The 27,094-nt window shown below is 48.8% G+C and overlaps 1 protein-coding gene across 1 annotated transcript; it reads left to right on the forward strand.

Moving 5' to 3' along the window:
- Nucleotides 1-2,174: 2,174 nt before the first annotated feature.
- Nucleotides 2,175-22,395, forward strand: PODXL2 (podocalyxin-like 2; the record flags this gene model as incomplete). Its single annotated transcript, XM_010296025.1, has 7 exons — nt 2,175-2,468; nt 13,205-14,094; nt 15,143-15,217; nt 18,184-18,340; nt 19,930-19,991; nt 21,658-21,837; nt 22,186-22,395. Coding segments are annotated over 7 exons (1,868 nt in total), but the record flags the coding sequence as incomplete, so codon positions are not given.
- Nucleotides 22,396-27,094: the final 4,699 nt, after the last annotated feature.

Consider the following 27,094-nt stretch of genomic DNA (forward strand, 5'->3'; position numbering starts at 1 on the left):
TGGATTTTTCTCAGTTCAGAGAATAGTGGAGGAAGGTGGAGAGGGCCAGAGCAGGCAGAAGGCTTGAGAAATGCATTTCTGGCTTCCAGCGTTCCCAGGACAGGCTTGGTAATCAGCCTGGCAAGTGAGCAGCAATTCCCAAACTTTTTGTGCTAACAAGCCAATGTTTTCAGCGAAAGCACCAGGGCTAACCCATCTGCCATTGCCCCATAGCTCATCTTGGCACTTGCCCTGATTTGAATTTGTTCTTCTGGGACGTGGAGTCGTAGGACATAGTGCGGGAAGGAACCTCGGGAGGTTACCTAGTCTATGCCTTTGCCTGAAGGCAGTTCAGCTCTGCTTAAATCATTTCAGGCCATGTGTATCCAGATCTGCATGCAGCATCCAGGTGATGTCTCAGCAGTGCTTTGTAAAAATCCCTCTAATACTTCTTGACTGTGCAAGCATTTTCACATCTGCATTCCAGTGATATCTTAGAGCGTTTCCAATACAGGTGTTTCTCCTCCTAAGACGTTTCTAATGGATGGTTTCCTATCTTGTATCAGAAGTGTTTGGTGCTGGTTCTCAAGGTGGTGACTTACCACTTTGTACTATTTCTTTTCATAATATTTCTGTTTATTTCCACTCTCAAGATCACCTAGCTGTACCAACAGTCTTTCTGTGCAGTGAGGGTGTCTCCTCGCCTTGTGTCCTTGGCTAATTTCATTATCATGTTCCTAATTTCTGTTCCAAGGTCACTTAGGAAAATGTTAAAGAACAGCAGATCCAAGGACAGACCTTGAGGAATTCCACTAATAGCCTCCCTCCAGCACAAGCCTCTGTCATTTTTCATATAGCCAGTGCCTTACAGTTCTCCTGCTAATTGGTGTCTTTTCTTGCTTCTCTTGTAATTCTGCATGAAGCACTGTGTCAGATATTTTCCTGAAGTCCAGATGGATTAGATCTGCTGCATTTCTCTTGTCTAGAAAATTGGTTATCAAAGAAAAATACTGAATTAGTCTTCATTTCAGCTTATTCCATTAGTTCAGTTCAGTGACTAGTTCATTAAGAATTGAGGAACTGAGTATGAGCTGAGAAAGCAGGAAAACTTGTCCTTTTTTCTTCTAATCTGTGAATAAAAATCAGCTGTGAGAGGATGAGATCGTCTTGTTTTAATGTGCTGAACAACAGAGAGCTAGGAAGCAATTGGTTCGGTTCACCCAAATTATTTACTTTGCATGCTTAACAAAACTGGTTTAAATGTAAAACGTGTTTTGGTAATCTCATTTTTTCCATATGTCTCCATATTTATCATGGTATTTATCGGTTGAATAAAGCCAAGTTCCAGGTGCTGTTTTCTTGCATTTTGATTGAAGTTCAATATGCATGTGAATGTACCTTGACACAAATCACAATTAAAGTCTCATCTAGGAATCAGGAAGTGTCATCCAAGCCTTCTAATATATAAAACGGAAATAACAAGGATATAATTGTTGAAAGAAAAGTGTAAAATGCAACCTGCCTCCCTGCTTAGTGTTATGTAGATGTTTGCTGTTAGTACATTTTAATTCTTACCTGTGACAGTCAGCCCTTCCTTATATAAACAAAAAATGTGAATGCAAAATGAAGTTCAAATCAATGACTTAAAAATAGATTTCCAGACTGCTGATTTAAAACATGATTAATATTGGTGATGTGAATAATTTTGGTTTAAATCGGTTCCCCTGCATATAATATAGCTGCAGATCAGGAGCATTAGGGTGAAATCTTGCCAGAGTGACAGTCAGATAGGAAACTGTTACTGACTTCACAGAGACAAAATTTCATGGCTTAAATATGAGACATTCCACCTCCTGTCCAGGATGGGTGATTAACAAGGCACCTCATCCTTTCAAAGAGGCAAAAAAACTCATAGAGGGGAACCATCACTGCCCCATCGAAGAGAGGTGCCCCGGGCTGGATGGCTGGTTGGCACTGACTCCTTCTGGATGTGAATACTTCTCTTCATGGTTGTGGATGTTTCCCAAAACACCCTGATTTTCCTCATAAGCTGAAAGTGCAGCCCACTAGTGGGGCAGGTTACCCCAAAGGCAGGTGTGCACGGTGGGTTGGGTTGGCAGGAACAGGCTGCAAGGAGAAGACAAGCCAGACAGTGTCAGCCCTCTCTCTGATACAGGTTTACTGTCATTATACAGGGACCTTGTGCCTCTGCCTTGCCTCCTCAGAGGAGCCAACCGCTGATGGCCTCACGTCAACTTCCCTGCTGGAGTTTGCCATGATGTCCAACCTGGAGGCCGTGAATTCCCATGAGCAAACCAGCCCAGAGGCTGCGGAGTCTGATCTTGCTGCTGGCTCTCTGCATGCTGCCCCGGGATCAGGCTTTGCCAGCGAGGAGAATGAGGAGTCCAAGATTTTACAGCCCCCGCAGTACTTCTGGGAAGACGGGGGAGAGCTCAATGATTCCACCCTGGACTTGGGACCAGCAACAGGTAGGTTGTTTTTACCCTGTTCTTCCTTCCCGCTTTGCTGAGACTCTGGGGAGGTGGAAGGATGCAGGGATCTGTCTTCCTGCTCTGACACAACTCTTGCTAAGAGGGCCTGAGATTAAACGTCAGCTCTATCTTCTCACTTCAGTGCCTGATGTGTCCCCAGTGAACCCTGAGCAAGCATAGGCTTTAGAAACCAAGTTACAGCTGAACTTTTCCCAGCTCATGGCATCTCAGGAATAAAAGTATTGCCACTACCTAGTTTCACATTGCCTCGTGCCCTTCTTTCTCTCTCTCCTTCCCTTTTTATGCTCTTTCATCTTTCCCTTCTTTCTGTTGCTGTCAGTTAAGCACAACCTAAAGGTCTCAAGACACCAGCTCAGATCAAGGTCACCTTGGGGTTTGAGTCAAAGCTGCGTTTCCGGGGTCAAATTCTGGATTTCTCACTCTGTGACTTCAGTGGGGATTTGGCCTGATAGAAGAGAGCAGGTTTTCTCCCTTGGGCAGCTGTCCTGTTTCCTACCCTGTTCTGCTTGCATCCTGGGGAGTCATGGCCAAAAAGAGTTTTGTTAGCATTTGAGCTTTCTTTTCTCTATGGAGTGTTTTTTGAGTCTGTCCCCCCACCCCGAGTCTCCTCCCAAGTCCCTTGCTGGCTCTGAGATATTCTTAGGGAGAGGGATGGGAGGAAGGAGGAAGAGCATTGCAGGGTTTCCAGTAGCTTAGGAGATTACTTCACATGTTCCTGCTCTTAAGTGTCATGTGGGGCATGTATTAAGTGTTACCCAGGGGCCAGGCTTCAGCCTTATCCCTACTCCCTTATCTGGTATCACTGCTTCCCTCTCAGCAAGAAGGTCTGACTGAGGTCTGCATTTAGAAAGCACAAGTCTTGTTTCATCTTCACTCCTATTTCTGTGACCTTAAAAAAGACCTGTGCTCACCCAGGGCTGAGGGCCGCCGCAGTGCTGTGGCTCAGGCTGCCCACTGGGACTCGGCGCACGCTACGTCCCAGCTTAGGTCTCCAAAGCCCTTTGCTTGCTAACGTTGCTGCTAAACTGGCTGTGCTCTTGCTGCCCTGCGACTCGTGTGGCCCGTGGGGCGGTTGCAGGTTTGGCTGTGGGGAAGCTGTGCAGACGCTGCCTCCGCGGCGATGCCGGGGGCGCGTGGTGCATCTTCCTGCCGGCGCATCCTTGGGACATGCTCCGGCTTAGCTGCTCTCGCACGCTGGCAGCGTGCTCAGCGGCGCTTTTATTTGTGTGCCAGCAGGCACCTGCGTGTACTCACAGATCTGGACGTGACTTGGAGAACAGCATGTGCTTGTGCATTGAGAGAAAGATGCAGTGGGTACTGAACGCAGCCTTGCCTCTTGCATGTGCCTTGCTCCATTTGCATGCAGAAAACGCTCCTCTCTCCTTCCGTTCTTGCCTGCAGTGCCTTCCTCCAGGAACAGATGTGCTCTTTCAGCTGTCCTTTACGTGAAGCCTGCCCTATCCACTGCCCAGCTAACCAATTCTGTGCTTCCAAGCACTGTTTTTTTTTTTTTTTCCCCCTGGCCATTGCTGTGTCCAGAGCTTGTGTCTCGGTGGCATTTCAGAACCTTGGTTAATAGAACAGTTTAAATTATTCAAGAGCTGGGAGCACATTTCTACTTAAAATTTAATTAGAAACCTGCTGTGTGTCATTTTACAATAAAGGATATTGTAATCGCATCACTGAATTGGGCAACCTTCTCCTGTCATGCAAAGTCTGTGCATGAGATGCACACAACCAATGGATCTTACATGCTGCATGTGTGATGGATGGCATGTGATACCTTGTGGAACGTGTGATGACATCTGTTAGGTTATTTGCAATGTATAAATCCATTAAACAGTTTCAAACAGCTGCTGTTTAAGAAGAAAAAAATTTATGGTGTAAGTTTTCCTTGTGTGGGATTTCTCTGACTGACAGTGAAATGTAGCCCAGCACAGTCGGTAGCTCTGTCCCAAGCACGGATTTGTGACCCTGTATCAATCAAGGCACAAAACAGGATTGTTATACTACTGGAGAGAGAAAATTCCTTGCTATGAAAGGAGACCTGTGCTGGCTTCTTTCTGTGTTTGGTGTAAAGATACTGGGCCTGGAATTGGTGGTCATCTTTCAGATAAGCCAGATCTCCTGAGATTTCAAAGCTATATTAGTCATCTTTTTTTTTTTTAATGTCCTTCTGAAGTCTATGTGGGGAGACTCCTCTGCTTTTGTGTGACTTTGAGGCTGCAAGAGATAAAAAGTAATAACAATCTGCAGCTGCTGCTCCTTTTTTTTAAAGTGCACTCAAACATCCTTTAAAAATATTTCTGGAAAACACATGGCATCTAGGGCCACCTGTTAGTCCATTAGAAAGTGAGAACAAACTCCCACTGGCAGAGGACAGCTCAGCCTGGGACTCTGGTTCTCCTGAATAATGTGCTTTTGCTGATTTATGCTAAGGAACAGTAAATCTATATTGACATCAGCGAGCACCAGCCTGTGGAAGGACCCTGAGATTTGTCTCATTCTGTCTGAGTGAGTGTAGGAGTGCACGTTTGTATGTGTGCTAACTCGCACACAGCCACTACCCAGTGGAGCTGCATCTGGAAGAGATGGATTAGGTCTGGTGGAAATGTGGATGCCATATTCTTACGAAAAGAAGCAGTGTGTGGCTTGTACTTCAGCTGAGAGGCAAGTCAGTGGGGCTGTGAACCTGTTATTCTGCATCCCTCTGCCTTCAGGCTTCAGGGAACCCAGAAGCTTCTCAGGTTGTACTTTAGGTTTGGCTGCTTTCTTTCACCTTTGGTATCAAACTGGCCTGAGCCATGGATCGACCCTGAAGACAGAGTGGACCTGCAGGGACTTGCATTTGGCCTGTCTTATCCTCCTTTCCCTTCTTCCCACCTTCCCCATCTTGTTCTGCCTGGAGGCTTCCAGTCCCCCATTTTTCCTACTGTCACACTGGATTTCCTGGGCAACAGATGCAACATCTCTTCTAGCTTTAGGGCTAGAAGATGGGAGTCATTAGGGCTGCAGGTCCCTTTGAGTCCCTGATTTTTAATGAAAGAGTTAGATGGTGGAATATCCAACCAGGAGTGCTCCCTGGTTTGCACCTCTTAGTGTTCTCCTTTGGCTCAGTCAGAACGCAGTGCTCCATGTGTTCCCTTTTGTGAAGGCTCTAGGTTGAGGCAGCCTAATCATTAATTGCTGGGAGTATGGGCTCCTGAAAACTGATGCAAGACTTGTGAATGTCTGGTAGATGAAGGCACTTAGTCCCTCACCTCACTTGCCCAACAACTGAGCCTCCAAGGACTGGAGTGCATTATCACATCTTCTGGGGTGATGGTGGGTTGGCATGCAGCTCCCTTTTTTACAGCCAGGGTCTGCTCTTTCAGCTCCAAGGTTGTGCCTTTGAAGACCAAGGCATGACTGTGCTGGGAGCTATCAAATCTAGTCTTACAGGTTGTTGATTCACTAGGATGGCATGTGGCACTTTGGGGGGGAGCGAGGGGAGGGGGCAGGAATTGTAATCTTTTAATTATTCATATTAATTAGCAGAAGGGATTCCCAGGAGAGCTAAGATGAGAGATAGCAGGACAGACAAGTTAGAAGGACTGTATTCAAAGAAAAATAAGTTTTCTGACCAGCTAATAGGATAAAATATCTTCTATCCCCAACTCTTCTCTGATAGTGAGATTCACTTCCATCCGTGATGAATTACTTGCTTCTGGCCAGGGAGATCACAGTATCTCTCAGCCTTACTGAAATCTGCTGCCTCTTCATCCAGACCGACAGCAAATCTGCAGTTCTTAATACCATCTTCAAGCCAGGCATTAATGAAATGAAGCACCTGGTAAAGACTCTCTACGTAAGAAGCTTAGTGCTGAGCAGCCCCCTGCCTGAGCTCAGCTCCCGGGATGCCTCTTGTTTACGCCCTGGTTCAGTGGACACTGACACGGTAGGTAATCTATCTTGGGACAGGCCATCTCGACCAAGAGATTGCTGGCAGAGGCTGACCTGTGACAAGGAGGGTTACTCTTGTGTGCAGCGTTATTCTGGTGCAGCTATCCCTGACCGGCTGTGTTTGGGTGAGCGTGGCTTATTCTAGCCTTACTGCAGTTCATACACTGAGCAGGAAAAAGGCTTGGGGCTATTTGGCAACAGCTGTAGCACTTGGTGCCCAGCCTCTACCTGAAGCAAATTCCAAGCATAATGTGACCTAACCACTTTGCTACCCGGGGTCTCTCTTTTAACTATGATCTCTTTTGTGTGTGTAGACCTGTCTTGAAGTCACAGACAGTAACTTCACCTAGCTCTTCTGGAAGATTAGGGTATTAGCCACAACTGTCTCAATTCCAGCACCAGTAATTGCATTTTGCCTCTTTGAAATCCCCCTGCAGTTTTAATCAGATGGAGTATGCCTTTTTGCAGTAAGCCTCACTGCTCTATACTGTAAAATGGTGAGCAGGTACTCCCTCAGACCTGGCTGCATTTTAAGCAGCGAGTAGCGTGCACCTTCCACTTCCCAAAGTTGGCAGGTGCTTTAGTATGAATGGTGCTATCAGGCTGTGTTGTGGTGGTGGGAGCCCAGGAATCAGTCACACACAGAATCGTTAAGGTTGGAAAAGACCTTCAAGATCATCAAGTCCAACCATCAACCCAACACCACCATGCCTACTAAGCCATGTCCTAAAGTGCCATGTCTACATGTTTTTTGAACACTTCCAGTGATGGTGGCTCCACCTCCCAGGGCAGCCTGTTCCAATGCTTGACCACTGTCTCCGTAAAGAAATTTTTCCTAATATCTAGTCTAAACCTCCGCTGGTGCAACTTGAGGCCATTTCCTCTCATCCCATCGCTTGTTACTTGGGAGAAGAGACCAACACCCACCTTGCCACAACGTTCTTTCAGGTAGTTGTAGAGAGCGATAAGGTCTTCCCTCAGACTCCTCTTCTCCAGACTAAACAACGCCAGTTCCCTCAGCCGCTCCTCATCAGACTTGTTCTCCAGACCCCTCACCAGCTTACTTGCCCTTCTCTAGACACTACTTCTTGTAGTGAAGGGCCCAAAACTGAACACGATGTTTGAAGTGCAGCTTCACCAGTGCCGAGTACAGGGGCACGATCAGTTCCCTACTCCTGCTGGCCACACTATTTGTGATACAGGCCAGGATGCTGTTGTCTTTATTGCAGTGCCTTCTAGTTATCAGTAATTCAATCACTGGTTAACACGATCTTCCAGTTTAATCCAATAAAGACCTTATGGTCAGGTTATGTGTACTAAAAACAATGAGGGTCACCCTTTTTCTGAGCTGTCACAGTTGCTTTAAACAGCTAATAGTGGCAAATACAGTGTAGGGAAAAAAATAGCACAGTAACTGAGGCCAGCTCTTCTGAATGAAGGAGAAGCAGAAATGTAATGAATTAAATGTCTGGCTGGGGAACTGTGCTTTGGCACAGTGCCAAGTCTTGGTCCATCTGCTGTCAGGGAAGTTTTGGTATTGATTTCAGAGGAAGCAGGATGTTGCCTAAATGGCGGCTCTTGCAGAGGTTTGGAGCTCATGTTCATCTCTCCCAGGGCAAATCATCTCCTCAGGCGAAGGAAATGAATCTGTGCTACCCAGACCTAGGTCTGCTGGGAGATGCAAAAGGCAGGACTTGGAGTGGCAAGAGGGCTGTGCAAGATGGTTTTATTAGAAAATAATGCCTGAGGGTCTTTGCAAGAGAGCTTGGAAGGGAAAAGCTGGGCTGAGAGGAGTTGGGGGAGGTGGAGACAGCTGGATGCTGCAATATGGGTAATACAGCTACTGATGGAAAGCGTTGAGGATGTGGTGGCAAAGAGGCGAGCTGGAGGTATGGAATTCCATATCAGTGAACCAGACTCCCAAGGGGGTGGTGTGACTGAGAAGCTCTGGGAGACTATATGATGTGGCTGCTTACTATGCTCATCTGGTCCATCCTTGCTAGACGGTTTGGCCAGAGATGGTGGAACAGTTTTGTGGCTCCAGTGTGCAGTTCTCCTGAGCTGTCCCTCTCTGTGATCAGGCTGGCTCCGTTGTGGCTTGGCTGCTCTTGTTTGTGGCTGGAAGGGGTATGTGGCACATGCTACTTCTGTGTGTGGCCACAAGTTCCACTTGTGCTCCAACCTACTGCTGATCTTAGTGGGAGACTTACAGAGCAGACCCTCGCAGGGAAGGAGCTGGTGGTGTGTGCAGTTACTACTTCCTCCCTTCTCGGGCACCCTTCACTTTGGCAGTGCTCTGCTTTCTTGCTGAAATTAGATGAGCTGATAGAAAAGCCTGATTAATGTGGCATTGCAGCCAGCTCCATAATACCTGTCTCCTTTAACAGAAGACCCTGCCCCACTTCTGCAGCAGGAGCACAGCTCACCTGAGTCTGTCTGACCTCTCTGTTCCATGGTTGCTGTTTCTTAACAAAAGCTGGTGGGGATGGGAGTGGACAGCACTGGCATAGGTAGGTGGTAAGGTCTGTGGGGGCACTTCCATGCGCCCAGGGCATGGGAACCAGGTGTAGAGGGTCTGCTGAAGGTAGAGGACAACCAGGTGGGCCAGTGTGTTGTAGGGTCTAGAAGACCGCTTTCTGAAGGAGAGCTGCTATAGCAGCTGAATGTTGGAAGGAGCCACTAAAAATGAGAGATGCCCTTTGAGTTCCCTTATGGCTGGGGGGAAGGGGAATAGAGGGAAATGCTGAGAAGACTCTTTGCATGGGGGAGCTCTTAGCTCTGCATTGCACAGCAGAGTGACAGAAACCAACTTGTCTGGAAGGAGCCTTGGTAAGAAGATGCTGGGATCATACCAAGGAGTTGGACAGGGTGCAAAAGTTCCTTCAAATCATAGAAAAAGTATGTAAACTAAAAGAACTTTAAAGAGAGCCGATCTTGAGAAGTGGACAGATGCCCTTGGTAGTGAAGCAATAGGAGGTATTTCCAGACAGGAACTAAGTGTCTATCTGGAAGGTCTGGAAGGAAGGACTGACTTGCCATCCCTGAACCTGGAAAGTGATTGAACCCCTTTGGGAACTGGGTTGTATGGAGAGCTCCTTGTTGTAAGGAGCACAAACCAGCACAACTCTGACCAGAACACCTTGAGTTTCACTGTTCTTCATGTGAATCTGAATAACAGCCCTCGCAAGATTTGAGGAGAGTTGAGGTTATAATCAGTGGGATCTTACGAACCAGACGGGAGAAGGGTACTCCCAGCTTACCATGCAGGGTAGTGGAGAGACTAGTGGCAAGCAGGGATGCCAACTCAATTAGTAGTGAGTGCAAGGATTCCTGTATCTGCTTCTACCTTGTTGATTTGTTGGTCCAGAGAAGCAGCTCAGGTTTCAGTCTTTGGCTGCATTGTATGACAGAGCCTGCTGGGAGAGAGTGGGATGGGTTCTCCCTGAGCTCATCCATCCCCTGGGAGAGATGGCAGAGGCATCAGTCCCTGTGGCATCCTTAGATCTTGGTGGAAAAGCGGCATGGCTGCACCATGTGGGGCTTTCCCCCACGGGAACTAGCTAATCTGTGACAGAATACCTTAAGGAAAGGTTGAATGTGTGACTTCAAAGGAGAGCTGACAGGCCAGGAGCATTTCTAGCTCCTGGGTCATAGCTCCTCATGCTGCTTTTTCCCTGGTTTGTTTTTCTGCTGTGGCCATCTGCTAGTTCTTGCTCTCCTCCTGGTGGGAAGAGGGTCAGGGAAGAGGGGAGGTATGGAGGAGTCAAGAATAACTGAGGTGCCAAAGGAGATGGCAGATTGGTTCACTGATCCTTGAAAATAACATCTCATCCGACAGGGCCTTGTTTTAAAGCGTGAAACCCTCACTTTTCACCCACAGCATGTCAGGGCAGGTAGGGCTCCTGCTAAGTTAGTGTTTTTGGTGAAACCCTGAGTATCCCTGCAGCAGGAGGAACAGCAGAGCCCAGGGAGATGTTCTAAACCTTCACCATCTGTCTGAAGAGGGTCCCAACCTAATGTCCTCGATCCCATGGTCTGTGGCTGTTCCTGCCATTAACCACCATCCATCTGGCAAGTCAGTGACTGTGTCTGCAGACATTGGGATATGTAGCTGGTGGTAAGAGCCTTTGGGAAGACCAGTGCCAGGCAGCAGAGGGGAGATGGTTTTTGTTTGTCTGTGCTGCCACTGATTGCTCCTACCAGCCTCCTTGCCCTCTGAGGGAGCATCATAGGGTAGGCTGTTGGGTAGCAAAAATCCTCAGAGTCCTTGGGTAGAATCTCAGTCAGGATGGATGCTCTCTATTGAAACACGGTGGCAAAGCAGGCATTGCTTCTGCCTGTGGTGGTCAGTAGGTTCACAGAATCATTAAGGTTGGAAAAGACCTTCAAGATCATCAAGTCCAACCATCAACCCAACACCGCCAAGCCCACTAAACCATTTCCTAAAGTGCCATGACTACACATTTTTTGAACACTTGCAGTGATGGTGACTCCACCACCTTCCGGGACAGCCTGTTCCAATGCCTTGACCACTCTCTCCATAAAGAAATTTTTCCTAATGTCTAGTCTAAACTTCCCCTGGTGCAACTTGAGGCCATTTCCTCTCATCCATCGCTTGTTACTTGGGAGAAGAGACCAACACCCACCTTGCCACAACGTTCTTTCAGGTAGTTGTAGAGAGCGATAAGGTCTTCCCTCAGACTCCTCTTCTCCAGACTAAACAACCCCAGTTCCCTCAGCCGCTCCTCATAAGACTTGTTCTCCAGACCCCTCACCAGCTTCGTTGCCCTTCTCTGGACACGCTCCAGCAACTCAACGTCCTTCTTGGAGTGAGGGGCCCAAAACTGAACACAGTATTCGAGGTGTGGCCTCACCAGTGCTGAGTACAGGGGCACGATCAGTTCCCTACTCCTGCTGGCCACACTATTTCTGATACAGGCCAGGAATTCTACAGGTTGTAGAATCATAGAATCTTTGGGTTGGAAGGGGCCTTTAAAGGTCATCTAGTCCAACCCCCCTGCAGTGAGCAAGGACATCATCAACTAGATCAGGTTCCTCAGAGCCTCACCCAACCTGACCTTGCATGTTTCCAGCAATGGGGCATCTACCACCTCTCTGGGCAACCTGGGCCAGGGTTTCACCACTCTTATTGTGAAAAATTTCTTCCTTAGACTATATTTAGACTAGATATATCTAGATCTCAGTGGCCTGTTTGCAGCCAGAACTGGGAGACAGTCACCACATCACAACCCTGAAGGTCAGCAGCTGGATCATGCTCAGCTGCGGGCAGCGTCTGGAGGGAGCTGCTGACAGCATGAAGAGAATGAGCTGTGCGTTAGGGAAGCCACTTGCCAGCTGAACAGGATCATCTTTGCACCTCCTGCTTGGAGTGGAGGGAGCAGCATGATTCTCTACTCAGGAGGGATGGGAAGGAACATGCAGGAGCAGCATGGGCAGTACTGGTTGCCGGGGAATATCCAAGGCAATGGATGTGTTTGCTGACATGGCCCTCCCTGCCTGGGAAATCACACCCGCTCTGGCAGCAGCAAGTGATGGATTGGATTGAAGTCAGGGATGCATGGAGACTTCTCATGCCGATCTCTTCTATGAGGCATCCAGACGGCTGCTGCCCACTGTGCTCAGTGGAGCATCTATTTTGGCAGGCAGGAGAGGAGATGGGGGATTTCAGACAGTCACTTAGTTAATAACTATAACCATAGATGGGGCAGGGTGCTCATTTCTGGCTGCAGAGAGATTGTTTTCCTTCCCTTTCTCAGTCAGAATATATGCTGTGCTCGTCTTGGGGAGAAAGGGAGTTAATTGGAATTCAAACTCTTGAAATGGACCTCCTCGGGTACAGCCGATTTCTCAAGAAAGACGAAGCTTGATTTATGCCTGATGGATTTATGCCTGTCACTCTGACCTTAATGTGTCTGATCTTACAGATACCGTCCTTCTCCTGGGATCCTAGCTCCTTGCTGGGCTTCCAGAATAAACCACTGCCTGCTCTGACCTTATGTTTGTGAGGTGCATCTTCTCCTTCAGCATCTACATTTGTCTAGCAACATCACATACGTTCATGGTCAGAGCCACAGAACAACCAGGGACTGAGGTTGGAGGCAGGGGAGCTCGATTCAGCTTCTGTTTCCCTGCAGCAAAACTGTTCCTTAATGACATGGGAGTCTCATAATGCAGATTTTTGTGCAATGTCTTTTCTGCTGTGAAGTGCTGTACAAATGGAAGTTCTGCATTTCAAAGATGCCTGTGTTGATTCAGGTTTTGGTGGTATTGCTTGGGTGTGCCAGGGAGTAGAATTTGATTTGTTGTGCTTTTGTCTCTCCTCCCTAGTATTTCCCATTTAGCTTGTGGCTGACCACTGCTACCATCCCATATCTTTCTGAATCCCATGTGAAACAAATTTCTGGGTCCCAGCCTGATTCCTAATACTCATAAATAATGTCGCCTTAAAGATGCCAGGTGTCAAAACTGTTATTTATTATTGTCTGTGAAAATGCCTCAGGACAGAAAGGAGTGGAGAGAATGAACACGTGAATTATCCCTAGGGAAAGTGGGTTCACTGGGATGGGACAGGGAGCTGGCTGCACTTGTCAGAGGGGATTGCTCTTTTTGGTAGCAGGCTACCTGCTCTTAGAGCGTCTCTCTGATTTGACGCCATCTGTGGCTAGACACATATAATGGTCCAACTGTCTGCCTTTCAGAGTTCATGGTTACTTGGGATGTGACATGAAGTCTTTTGCATCTCTTTTTAGATTACAGCTTTCCTGCTGCATCTCAGAAGGGCCTGCTGAAAGGGAATGGGACACAGGTGAAAGACAACTGGGAAACAGGCACCGTCCAGCCGCTGGCAGAATTTGTTGAGCCTGACTTGCACACACCTTTCTCCAGCACTCTGGAGGAAGAGGAGGGACTGCTCCCTATAGACCACTCAAGAGGAGGAGTGGAGAGCCTCCAGATATCTGGGCCAGAGGTTACATCTTCTGAGCCAGTGGGCCGAGAGGACTCCTCCCTTCTGTTTTCCACAGCCTCCGCCAGACCAGGTATTGTGAGCGAGGCAGCCATAGGAGGGCCAGAAGAGGACTCTGTTCCTCCAGGCTTAGACCTTGGGAGCAGCATGGGACCAGGTCTTCTGCCTGTGTCCTCTATTTTTTCTACTACTGTTGCTGCAAGGTCTCCCAGTGTTTCGGAAGAGACCTTTGAGGTGACAGCTGGGGACACATGGGCTGTTGGGCGAGCAGATTTGGAGCTGACTCTGACTACCACAAGAGCAGAGCTTGCGGAGACCACAGCAGAGGCTGGTGGGGAAGAGCATTCGGCCAGAGAGGAGGTGTCAGAGACCACAGTGGGGTGGGAGATGCTGGAGCCCACGGTGCTAACTGAAATGGAGCAGACAGTGGAAGCGCCTCTGGGGACACCCTCTCCTGATGGCAGCTCCCCAGGCACCCAGACTCTTTCTGGGAGTGAGCATCACCCCGCTTCTGCATCTCCGTGGGACAGGGCTGATGAGCCTGCGCTGGATCCCATTTGGAATGACACCGAGTTAGCCACTGAGACTGTGGCAGCAGAGAGGAGCTTGTCACCACAGGCTGGGGATGCCCACATGGCCATGCTGCCAACAGAGCTGCCCTGGGACTCAGCACAGGTAGCACTGGGAGCTGGGAGTGGGTGGGAGGTTGTGGTAGAGGTATTTGGGTTCTTCTCTCTTGTAGGGTGTTTAACCCCTTAACCTTACCCACATCCCTATATCTGACTCGTGGAGGTAGCTTTTTCTGTTCACCCAGTCAAAACTGAATTTTGAGGAGAGTTTTTCACAGCACTTCTTAAGGGTATCCATCATCCTTGGTGAAAACCCTGTCCCCTTACATCTTCCCCAGCAAATGCTGCACAAAATCATGCTTCTAATAAACACCCCCCATCTGGGGCACGCACAGCAGCAAAAGCTCCTTGTTTTCTCAGCCTGCATTATTGGAAGTGTCAGGACAAAAATGGCCCCAAGGATTTCTGGAAAAGAAGTGAGAAGAAGGTGCTATTTTTGCTGCTGCTGCCTGCAGGGACCAGATGCAGAGCAGGTGGAGCAGGGTACAGCAATATGTGAGGATGTTGGTCTAGGAGAGCCTGTGGGAGAGGAGGTGTGCAGTGAACTGCAGTTCCTAAGTCCAGCAAACTGGCAGCTGGTTAAGGGAAGATGGGTAGCAGGAGCTGACTGGTGAGAAAGCACCAGGGGAAGCTTTTAGTCTTGCTTTCTGCCCCATGGTACTGAGGAGCCTGAGCAAGTGACTTAGTCCCTCTCTGTGTCCAATCCTGCCTGCAAATTGCTGCCATGTCTCATGAGTTTAAGGACCACAGAGGCTCCTGGTTAGGTTTTGTGTTAAGTGCTGATCACATACAGAATAAAGCTGCAGGCTGGAGAGCTTTCCACCGAGTACCTGAGTCCTCCTGGAGTCTAGATAGAGGTGGAAGGTAAGCTGGGCTGTGGCAAGCTGGCACAGTAACCTTGTCCCTGCCCTATGCGCTAGCACTGAAATGGTGATGCCTCCTTAGACAGAGTTAGAGGACAGTTACGTTCTTTGAGAAGCACTTCTTGGGGGTATGGCACAGCCCCTTGCTCCTGTCCTTTGTGTACCCTGTGCTTTCAGCAGGAGAGATGCATTCCCTACCCTAACCCATCTGTCTTCGTCTTTTCTCTCCAGGTGATCTGCAAAGACTGGAGCAACCTTGCGGGGAAAAACTACATCATCCTGAATATGTCAGATAACATTGACTGTGTAAGTCCAAAGAGGTTTGATGGCATGGGGGAATAGTGCTTAGAGAAGTGGAGGCAGGCACAGCTCTAGCTGTCTGCTTTCACTACAAAACATTTTAAAAGCAGTCTCAACTTCCCTACAGAGGCTGTGGAGAGAAGGGGAAGATGACAGAAATATTCCTATTCTCCAAAAGGGAAAAGAGTGGGTGGAGAGAGATTTTGCTCAAAGTCTAGCACATGTCAGTCCCATATTGGATTTTGACTAACTTCTCGCTGCTAGTCTGTGCCAGTCAGTACCTGGATTGTCATGAGACATGAGAGCTTTTAACATTGCACCTCTTACTGGTAGAAAACGTGGCAGGATTGAAGTGTGATTCTGCTTCCCTCTCTTCCTTTTCCTTCCCCTCCTTCCAGGATATAGTAACGTTCCTCTGATGGCTCAGAGGAATAGGGACTCCCCATTTGCAGTGTGAATGGTTCAGTGTCAAGCAGCTGTCACTAAATCTTCCTTAAGTGCCTCTTCTCCCCACCCTGTTATCTTGTGTGTTATCTAGGTCTGTTAACCAGCTACGCTCTGCTAATCCAATGCCTGTCCATCCATCCCCATAAAGCTGCAGTTAATTCATGAGCCCAGAGCCCCCTGTGGATCCCTGGTAAAAGGGCTCGTTCAGTTCTGCTGGGCCTTTTATCACGCACTTTAAAACCAGTTGTGAAAGGCCTGGGGTCAAGGTGCCTTTCATAATTCTAAGAAATGATTATGAGCCTGACAGCCCAAGACCAAAATGTTTCATTAGGGAACTGTGTTCTGGCCTCATCTGTCTGCACTCCCACTTTCTGTGGCTCTTGCTCTGGGAAGAGCCGGCTGGTTTTGTTACTGCAGGCTGGCTCTGTGGCACTGACCTGTTGCTACTACTGGTGAGTTGTTGGTTTGGGGTTTTTTTTGTGGTTTTGTTCTATCTTTTTTAAGGTGAACTTTTTGGGGACCGGGAAAACAGGGGAATTCCTATGTGCAGTAAAGCATGCTGACTGCTTTCAGGGTAGATGAAAAGTCAGTCTCCTTCCTCCTGATTTAGGCAAGCCAGTTTGCTCTTTGGAGGGTTTTAAGTATCTGTGTACAGTTCACAACTGCAACTCAGAAAATCAGTTCTTGAAAACCAGAGTCCTGCTGCCCTGTTTCCTCCATGTCCTAGTCCCCATTGCTCTTTCTCCCACCTCTGTGGAGTGTAAATGATGGTTAATTTTGTAATATGTAGTGGCTTCCTTCTTGTGGTCACTTGCACTTGTGTTGTTTAAACTACTGGAAGGGCGAGAACTGAAAAGCAGATGTGCAGATGTCTCTTGACCAAATTGTGTCTACTGTTGAATCCTCAGTTCTGCCTTGCTGAAAGAAGACAGTGCCCTGGGATAGGCAGGACTGAACTGTTTTTCTACTTGATTTCATGTTTCAAAACATATTTCCCAGCAAATGATTTTTGCTGTCCTCCCCCTTATTCAAAGGGACACGTGTCAACATACATATTTAACATGAACATCACTTCATTCCCTGTCTCCCGTTACCACTTTGCATGGCTGAAGCTGGAATCAAGCTCTTCTCCTTCCCACTGATGTTGATGCAGTTTGTTTCCTGCCCATGGTAATTTGCTCAGTTTGGGCAACTCACCTACCCACTGCCTGGCCCTTTTGTTTTCTGGTTTTTTATTTTTTTTTTTAATCTGAGTCCTGTGGTATTTGGATTGGCAGTGTTGTGAGGGAGAACCTGCATTGCAAGTGCTGTAGTTTAAATTAGTGTGAATGGGGATTTCTAATGTATTTCCTATGTTTTGATGCCCCGGCCTGACGCAGTACGAGTCCCACTGAAAAGTTGAGGGACAAGGAGGATGCTTAGGCCCTTCCAGAGGGTTGTACCTTGGGCTTTAATGTTCTTCATAGTGCCAGGCTTTTACCTGCTGCAGGGATGTCTGTATTGTTGGGTTAAGCTGGCAGCCCGTTTATCTTCCTAATGGGATCTGAGCAAGCAAGTCACTCCAGTCTCTCTCTGGGCACATCTCCCACTCAATATACCTGGGAATTTTGCCCCAGTGAGGACTGCAGGATCTGACCCAACAGCAGTACCTGGCTGTGCCTCGGGAGGTGACCTCCACCTCAGCACATGTACGTTCAGGCTCGGTCACAGCTCCCTTTTTTCCACCACGGAGAATTTATCAGTGCTCTGCAACCTCTGCTTTCCCCATCACTGGAAACATCTCACCTCTGTCCTCCTCCTGCTCTTGGGCTCAGCTGCTCCCCCTTCCTCCGCTTCCCCCAAAGCAGAGCTGCAGGCTGGCAGCGGGGCCGGGGGCCGGAGGCGCAGCCGAGCAGCACGGGGCGGCGGCCGAAACCCCTCACGTGATGAGACGTGGCACTGGCAGGCCCTGGTGATTCAGGCCCCAGTCATCGGTGTCTTTTCCAATTAGGCCGTTTTTGGCACGGGCCTGTGCCTGCCCTGGGAGCTTTGAATTGCCATGGCAACAGGAGCTCTCCATTTTATTAATCATCTGTGTGGCCTTCAGGTTGGCATGGCAACCAGAGATAAGAATAGAAACACAGGAGTGAGAAAGCAGCAAAGGAGCTCTCCGAGGGATGGCTGGAGCATGTCGGGCTGAGCGGCACCCGCTGACCTGGCTGTGGGGAAGAGCCTGGCTGCTTCCTTCTCCCTTACACGATAATGTCGCTTCGGGATCCTGCTGTGCCAGGGCAGCTGGGCTTGGCACGGTATGGGGCGTATGGCAGCCGCAGGAGCTGAGGAGGAGGGTTGGTGTGTCAGGAGATGTACATAGGTCCCGTCTGGGGCACTGGGCGTGTGCAGGGGAGCATTGCACCAGGTTTAGCATTTCTGGCTCTTGGGCATGTCTGGTTCAGGGCTCGCAGCTGTGCAGCCGTGCCAGTCTTGCAGTGCTACATCTACCCTGTTTCCTCCATGCACTCACTGAGGTCCCTTTCCTATGGCAGGAGGAGTTTCGGCTGGAGAGGGGTCCCCAACTGTTGGCACTGGTGGAGGATGCCTTCTCCAGACAGGCAGATGGACTGCAGGACCGCTGGCTGATCTCTCTGAGCAAACCCAATGAGAACGACAAGCACTTGCTAATGACACTGGCAGGGGAACAGGGTAAGTGCTGGGAGAAGGAGCCTTCCTGTGATGGGGGGATGTATTTAAGGGATTCCCAAATGGAGGCACTCAGCCATGTTGGAGGGAGCTTTTGCTCTCCAGTCCATTTCGGTCCCACCAGTTCCCAGTGTTAACTGGACTTGAGGGATGGAGGGGGACTGAAGGCATAAGACTCTCTTTCTTCACACCTGCCTTCTGGCTTGTCCCTCAGCCTTCTGCACTTTGCCTCCTGCTTTTTTCCCTCCCTGGATTGCCTTCACTCGAGCATCCATCAGCTTTTTCCCAGTGCTTTTATATTATCCTCCATGGGCAGGCCACTGCAGTGGCAGGACATGACAGCCTGCTCTTAGTTCACTTAACAATTCTTAAGTCTTGTCTGAACTGAGCCAGTCCTGACTGCACCTCCTCTGTGTCCCCAAAGAAATAAAAGCTGACAGTGAAAGATGGGCTGGGCTGGAACATTTTACCATCTCTTTAATCCCCTTCTGGTAGGACGGTGCTTTTCCTATACTGCTTCTGCTGCCTGCTTAGTGTCTAATGTTGACATTATGGCCTATATGAAAAAACACCAACACTATTCTAGAATGCCCCACAGTGATAGGAAAATGGAGCTAATATTTAAGTGGTATTTCCTTTATCAATGCTATAAATCATTGCGTCTCTCCCAGGCACTTGGGCTGGACCATGTGCCAATGAAAAGGCTTTGGTGAGCATTTGGTCTTCTAAACTAAAACCTTTGTGCCGTCATGAGAGGGGACATCCTGGAAAAGAAAACAGGTCTGAACTTCAGCAGTACAGCCAGGCTGGGAGGTATCCCTGAGTTTAGAAACCTCAGGGATAGGTTAACTGAAGGATAACTGAAGTATTTCGTGCTCTGAAGAATCATGCTTGTGTGCAGTTCCTCTTTTTACTGCTGTGCAAGTGAAAGGAGAAATGGGCTTCAGCCTCTAAACCCTCCCTGACTGCTCCTGCTCCCCTGGCTGGGAGAGCACCCTGGGGGCTGTTAGGAAGGAGGAGGTGGCTCAGTGTGGGCTGGGGCCTCCCTGGCTGAAGCTGTCTGCTGCTGGGAGCGGAGCTGTTACAGCACACCTTCTGTGACCTCTGCTGTTGTGCCAGGCTCACCACCTTGCCAGGATGCTCTGCAGAGCAAAACACACTTGCTAAAGGTTGTGAGTGGTGAGCATGGAGCTCTGTGGGAGCATCTTGAGTGCTGCAGCTCAGGATCAAGTTGCTCGGGGCAGGGACACTGTATCGGGCAGCATGGGCACCTGCCTCCGTGACTTTTTGTGTGGTGCTGCTGCTCGCTCCCAGAGCAAGCACAGATCCTCAGAGCTTCTCTGGCTGTGGCAAGGATACCTAGGTGCCTCTGGTATCAGTTCATGCCTGGATTTTTTTAGCTCTTTAAAGAATATTGGGAGGTACCCTTGGCTGTGATCCTTGCATTCTTTCAGCCTCCTAACATAAAGTACCAATGAACAAAAACTTGTATTCCCCTGCCTCCATCCTGCTAGGTATTTCAGACTGAGTATATTTCACTGAGCTAACCTGAGCTGAGAGCAGTACTGATCTCTTCCTCTCTGTCTTTACAGGCGTCATCCCTACAAAAGACGTTCTCATGGCACTGGGAGACATTAAAAGGAGCTTAGCCGAGGTAAGAGCCTGTCTGCCTGCATATATTTCTTAAGACTAGCTATAAAATTAAAATAAGCGACTTGAAAACTGGGAGCATATCTCAGTCTAACTGAGTGCTGAACTCACAGCAGGCAAACAGATGAGTCAAACACTTGGCAAATTCCCTTCTCCCCTCTCTGGTAGTTGCCAGGCCATCAAATGTCTGCTCCCGTTAAAAGAGTAACTATGGGTTATTCCCTCCCTGCTTTTTTGGCTTGGTTGTGAAGCTGTTTTTCACACGTTCGTTTTGTTGGGATACTGGGTCTCATCCCCGGATTTGGCCCTGCTCACCCCCCAGCTGATTTACATACATTGGCGGCTCTCAGTAGCTCAGGCTTTGCTGAAGGAGGTGGGAGAAGGTGCCTGTGCTAGGTGGGGCATGTTCACATACCTTCTTCCTGCAATCCCAAGGTCTGCATTTTACTCCTCTAGACAACTGCCTACACAAGGGCAGGCAGAGGACCAGAGGTGATGGATGCCAGACTCCTCTGCCAGCTTCTTCTAGCCCTCACATATTCCCTGCTAACCCTGGGCAGCTTGAAAGAGGACAGAGATGAGGACAAATTAGTCCCATGATTTCTGACTTTGCCCCTTAGGCCTACATATCCATAGGGATATGTAGGCACTGAGGGCCTGATTCTGCTCGTATTTTTTATATTGCTGGAGTAATTCTGCTGATTTTAGCAACAGAGGTGGGCCACTGTCTTGCTGGCTGTCTGCTCTCAGGTTTTTCCCTGACTTAACAAGCTGGTGCAGTTAGACAAAGCAAATTAAGTGCTCAGTGCTGTATTGATTGGCTTACACCAGCGAAAGTACGAAAAGCCATCCCTGTAGAAATTGCATGACTGAAGTATCAACAGCTAGAACAGAAAGAAGGATTCGTGTTGGTGCAAGGTTTGACTTTGCAGCTGTGATCCTGTGTTAACATGCATCCTACCAGAGCAGCCTTGCCACATGCCTCTGACTCTCCGGCTCTGTCAATAATGAAACACTGCTCATTGCACTGACCTTGCACTAGCACAAGATTGGGAGGAGGAGGGAGGATATTCTCTTACACCAGTCATACTTACTATCGAATTGATACCTAACCTGTTTGAAATCTGCCAAGTCACTGGGACCAGCATTGGGCTTTGTTTGCTGGCAACCACAGGACGCCCATTTCTAGGGCAGCTGTTACAAAGCTTTTTGGATCAGCAGGCAGCTGTCCACTTTCAAGACCTCGGAAAGACCGCTGTGCCCTCTTAGGACCAGAGCTTTAATGGAAACCTATTTATTATGGTTACATTCTGTGTCAAGCAGTCACCAGAGCCTCGGTGTCCGCTAGTTTGTCTTTGGAACTCCTAATCTTGGGCAGTTTTTCCCATGATAGCCTCCTGGTCTTGCACATAGGTGTGATCCTTGTGTAGGTGATCAAGATAAGATTGTGCCTACTGTCATTTGCTGACATGTCAGCTTTCATGGAAGATGGTGTTACATTTAGTTATGTGCCTTCTAGTCATGTAAGGTAGTGTACATGCTGACTCCCCAGCCCTAGCTTTTAGTTCCTCTGCCCACAGTGGTGGTGGCAGCTGGACCCTGGAAAGTCTTAACAGGATTCTATCTGACTGCAGGCTAGGAGATTTATCATACCCCTTTCTTCCTTCCAGATTGGCATCCAGAACTACTCCACCACTACAAGCTGCCAGTCGCACCCCAACCAGACACGCAGTGATTATGGCAAGCTCTTTGTGGTACTGGTGATCATTGGCTCCATCTGTGCCATCATCATTGTATTGGGGCTCATATACAACTGCTGGCAGAGGCGCCTGCCCAAGATGAAGAACATGGTGAGCACTGGACGGGTGGAGAAGGTGGCTAGAATCTTAGCTCTTGGGCTGGACGGGATTGGAAAGTTAAGATTTTTTTTCTTCCCCTGTCCACTTACTGGACATAGCTGGCTACACTGCTGGAGCAGCAGGGGAGTCCATTCAAGTGTAAGAGAGATGCAAACCTGCCTCGGTGTGCTCAGGACAGCTTGTTTCCACTGTGAGAGCTGGGCTAGGAGTAAATTTACCGTTTCCCACTGACCCTGCAAAGTCCTCAGTGACCCTTATAGCCTGGTCTGATTGTGCTTCTCAGCAGCATTAAGACCTGTCCTCCTTTGTCTCCATTTGTGTTCCTCTCGTCCTTTGCAGTCGCACGGTGAGGAGCTGCGCTTTGTTGAGAATGGCTGCCATGACAACCCCACCTTGGATGTAGCCAGTGACAGCCAGTCAGAAATGCAGGAGAAGAAGCCAAGCGTGAATGGTGGAAACACCATCAATGGCCCCGACAGCTGGGACGTCCTGATCAATAAGCAGGCGAGCGAGGATGTGGATGTGTTTGAGGAAGACACGCATCTTTAGAAAAGAAGGGAGGGAACTGCCCCCTTAAATGCACTTGTCGATCTCCTGTCTTGACTGATGGTCCACAGGATCAGATGGCTTCTCAGGAACTTCTTAAAGGCTTGGGACAGGTCAAGTCTTTGCACAAGTTTTCCCAATAGAAGTCCTGAGCCTGCGTCTGAGGCTTGGAGCCAGGAGGATCACTGAACAGAGGGAATCGGGAGGGTTGGGTGTATAGGTCTCTGTGTGTGTATTCCTATCGGTAGCACCAATGCTTTCATCACCTTTAAATGCACTTACTGTAGCTGTCTGGTAGTGGCTTAGAGTGGCTGGGCTTGAGAGGCAAGGTGGTGAGGCTAAGTCTGCTACCAAGAGTCCAGCTTTGGGGAGTGAATTCACTCTGTGAGTCCAGCTGGAGCTACAGCAGCCAGATCCTGACCTTGAGATCACGTTCAGTCCCTGCAGGTGCAGTAAAACCTGTGCATTCTGGATGGAGGAGGGGCAAGACTCAGTCGATGTCCTGGGCAAGGTTTGCATTCCACATGTGAAAAGACGTTTTTTAGGGCTCTAGCAGTCAGCTGCTAATTAGATGAGCTGGTATTTACATCTGGGGAAGATATCCCGCTGTCATCTCATTTCCCCCCTCCAGCCACAAACAATCCCACTCCCTTTTTCAGCTCCCTAGCTCCAAGCTGAGTTTGCAAAGTTTGAGCACTTTACCCTTGCTTGACTGATTGCAGAGAATTTGGTGCCATCGTGCAGGATCTTAGCTGGAAATTTGCTTTAGGTTGGAGAGTTGCTCAAAAAGGACATTTATGTGCTTCTCTCACACAACAGGCTGTGAAATCAGCAGCAAAGTATCCCTTGTCTAAATCTCAGTTTTAGACTGGCAGGCCTTCTCCACTTCTGTTCTCTTTTCCAGGATAGTTTGGTTTCAGTTGGTCTTTTTGAGGTAAATATAAAGACTATGTGAGACAGGGAGAAAAGTGAAAACTCGGAAACAGATAATTTTCTGGTCCTTTTGTTTCCTTTTCAGCATCCTGCCCTGAAGAGGGGGAAGTGTTTAATGTTCCACAGGTGTAAATCAGGGTAACAGCTTAAAAATCACTGCATTTAAGCAAGTGTAAAAGCCAGTTCACATGAGATGAGAATCAGATCCAAGAGCTCCCCAATGAACGTTTCTCAGGCATGCCTCAGGCAACTTTGAGGCTCCAGGTCCCTGAAGATGTGTGATAAAAGGCACGTGAATATGCATAATTGTTCTCTGAGCCCTGCCTAAACGAAGACTCAGAACTACTGTCAAGCCTGAAATCCCAGAACATTTGTTTCTTCTGTCATTGAGGGATTGAGGGACTTGCTTTGGTCAGAGGCAACAGTATTCCTCTCTGTTACAGTGATCTGCATGCTTGCTTACTGCAAGGTGCAGCTTCACATTGGCCTTTAAGGGAACCTTTGTACAGAAAGACCCCCAGATATGCAGCCTGATGCTGGGCCTGTAAATCTATCTGTAAGTATAGATATTTTTAGCATGTTCATCCCTGATGTGAGTGCCTAAAGTCAAGGTACAAGAGTCTGTTGTTTCATTTTGCATAGCGCTTTGCATACAAACTGAATCACAGATCACCTTGATGTAGGACCACATTGATAACAGTCTGTTAGGGATTCAAGAAAGGTGATAGCCCTTGGTTTCCTATCCAGATTCCAGTTTTCAGTGTTTATCCTGCCTCCATACCTTTTCCCATGTATGTAGGAGATGGTGATCATCAGCTCCTTTTGTATGTTGTTGGTAGGGCTGCAGAGATGCTCGGAGGATTTCCCTCTCTTGTCCCAGCAGTTGATAATGGGGGACAGCCCATGTACGTGGACAGCTACATGTGGCCCTTCTCTGGCCACCCCTCGCTGATAGCTCCTGCTGAGTTTGATGGGTCTGTGCAGTGAAACTGCATAGGTTCAGTGGCTGTGTTGATGGCACTTTGGGACTCACAGGATTAAAGGCAAGTTGTTCTTATGATACGGTGAGTAAATTAAAGCATGGAGTTAAAATTTGAGTTTGTATAGCATTTGGTATAACAGGGCCTGGCATGGCTGTGGCCTTTAGGCAGTTTCACTGTTCAAATGCTTCTAAGTCCAATAATCTTCATTAAATATGTTTTAAATGCCCAGTGGCTATTAAAAAGATAACACCACCAATCAGATGTGAATCAATTCACCCACAAAACACTCCCTTGGTGCACATCATTGCTAGGAGCTGCTTTGCTGCCCTGTTTTCTCTCCACTTCACTAATTCAGAGAAACAACAAAGTGCTGATAAAGCAATGCTTCTGGCTGGGCTCAGCACCTCCTGGTCTGGTGTAAAGTCTTCAAACTTTAAAGAAACCAAGGGGGCTATGCAGGCTTATTAATAAGCTAGTGAGTTCTCTTGATTTGCTTCTGGCTTCTTATGGCCTGAAGGTTTCCCAGAGACTGTAGAGCTGTCTTCTGCATTTGGAGCATCCAGGTGGTCTTGAGAGTGTCTAAGGGTGCCTGTCATGAGACTGAGAACAATTTTCTGCCGTCTCTGACAGGATGCACCTGGCCGTAGATCTCAGTGTAGCTCCAGAAATCTACAGATTAATAGCATTTTACTTTAGTCTGCTGATACTTTTTATACCTTTACCATTTGTTTTTTCTCTGTGTCATTTTTTTTGCACTAGGCTGATCTTATTAAGTCGATTGCACTGTTGTCCCTCTCCCGCCAGCCTTGCAGGGACGGGTCATCTCCGGGGACCTGCGGGCTGGGGAGCACTGTAGAGAGGCTGTTGATAGCCCACTTGCTCTTGTTCAGTGCTTGGGTTTCCAGCTCTGCACAGGGAGGATTTAAAGAGGACAAGAAACTCTGTCTTTAGCATTTGTAACAGGAAGCTTTTCTATGACCTTAATGTAGTTAAACTTCTTTTTAACAAAAACTGTCAAAGCTGGACTTCGCAGAGTGGTGTGCCAGGCGACAGAGCAGATGCAGGAGACAAAGTAATTCTTGGAAAACTGTTTTACACCTACTCGGACTTCACTGTAGTCTCGTCTGCTAAATGTTTGATCATGCTGACGCCTGGTGGCTGCTGGGAGTTGGAGACAAAAAATAATAATTAAGAAAAGAGGACCTTTCTCCCCCTCTTAGCTCTGGGTACTTGTTTCCTGTGACTTGCCTAGGACAGTCACCCGCTCTATTCGCAAGGGGCTGCTGGACTCGCCCGTGAGCAGAGGGGCTGACACCAGGCACGTCAGGGATGGTTTGTGTGAGGACATCCCCATCTGCAAAGCAATGAGATGGGGCATTCCTTGGAGTCACTGGTGTAGAGACCCTGGGTAGCAATACAGGGTCTTAGCTCCACATCCCTGCTTTCTCCTCTACTTGCCCCCTCTTCTCCCGGTGAACACAGCCAGCAAGCAGAAATGGAGGTGGTTCTTCAGAGAGAGCATCAGGTGCTGGTGTGAGGAGCTCTTCGCCCTGCGGAACATCAGCGGTGGCATCGGCTGGATGCACGGCCAAGATCGGAGTGGCTCTCCATCTCTGTGGGACGGTGGCCAGATGTGGTCTGAGATGACCAAGCTGCACATTACTCTCAGACGTTGCCCAGATGCGTAGAACAGCATCTATAATGTGGAGTGCAACACGTGCTAGGACTTTGCATCCTGCAGACTGCCTTGTGGTACATAGGGTGTAAAATGAGAAATGACCCAGAAACTGTGCTGTGGAGTATGTAATGCAGGTTGAGAATACAGTTCAAGATACCACCTTAAGGATCCCTCTGGGCAAAGGATGCAGTGTGAAATGGAGGTACATTATCGTATGGATTATTGCAGTACGATCTTAGAGCATCGCAGCAGGATCCCACTGCAGCCACTGCTGTCAGCTGCTTGTTCCTGTCCACCTTCGCAGCCACGCAGGAGCACTTCTCTCCTTCACAGAGGGTTTGGGACAGCTTGAACAGTCAAGGTAAGAAGCACCTTCATCTGTGCTGGCTCACGAGAGCCTCTTGGGTTCATCTCGTCCGACAGGCTGCCAGCTGTTCTTCTCAATGCCCTTGTTCCTGCGGGACCTAAACTGTCTGTAAGCCCTGGCCGCTGCTCGGGACTGCTGCCCGAAAACACTTAGAAACACTCGTGTCTGGCCCTGGAAGCAACAGGGTTGTGGTTTTTTCTTTGCAATAAAATGCACCTCCTGGGTGTCTGAACACTGACCGAGTCCTTTGCCTGGTTGCATCTGCCTGAATCCATTAGCGTGGTGTTGGTCAGGGCCTGCCGCCGGGATTGGGGGCAGTTGCCTGGCCCCCCTGCCCCACACTGTGCTCCCCAATTCTCCCATCGCAGGTTGCTGCAGAAGTCCTGAGCCATGCCCGGGCTGTGGGAAACTCTCTCCCCCATGGGGTGACAGTCCCGGCCCTGTGGGGTGCCCCCTGCCCCACCGGACCAGCACAAGACCCCTGTTCCCTGCTCGTGCCAGAGCACAGCCCCTGCGTGCATGCACACCCCTGTCCCATGTGTGTCCCCTGTGCCATGTGTGTGCCTCTAACCAGGTCCCCACCATCCCACACCTCCTCCAGGGCTGGACGTGGTCCTGAGCCCTGTCGTGTGTTCTAGCTCTTCCTTCCCACCCACATTCTGGACCAGGTACCCCCAAGGTGTGTTCCAGAGCAACCCCCCTCTTCCACCCCTTTCATGTGTGCCGGAGCAGCAGCACCCC

The sequence above is a fragment of the Phaethon lepturus genome, unplaced genomic scaffold (assembly GCF_000687285.1).
Source record: "Phaethon lepturus isolate BGI_N335 unplaced genomic scaffold, ASM68728v1 scaffold39641, whole genome shotgun sequence".
Lineage (NCBI taxonomy): Eukaryota > Metazoa > Chordata > Aves > Phaethontiformes > Phaethontidae > Phaethon > Phaethon lepturus.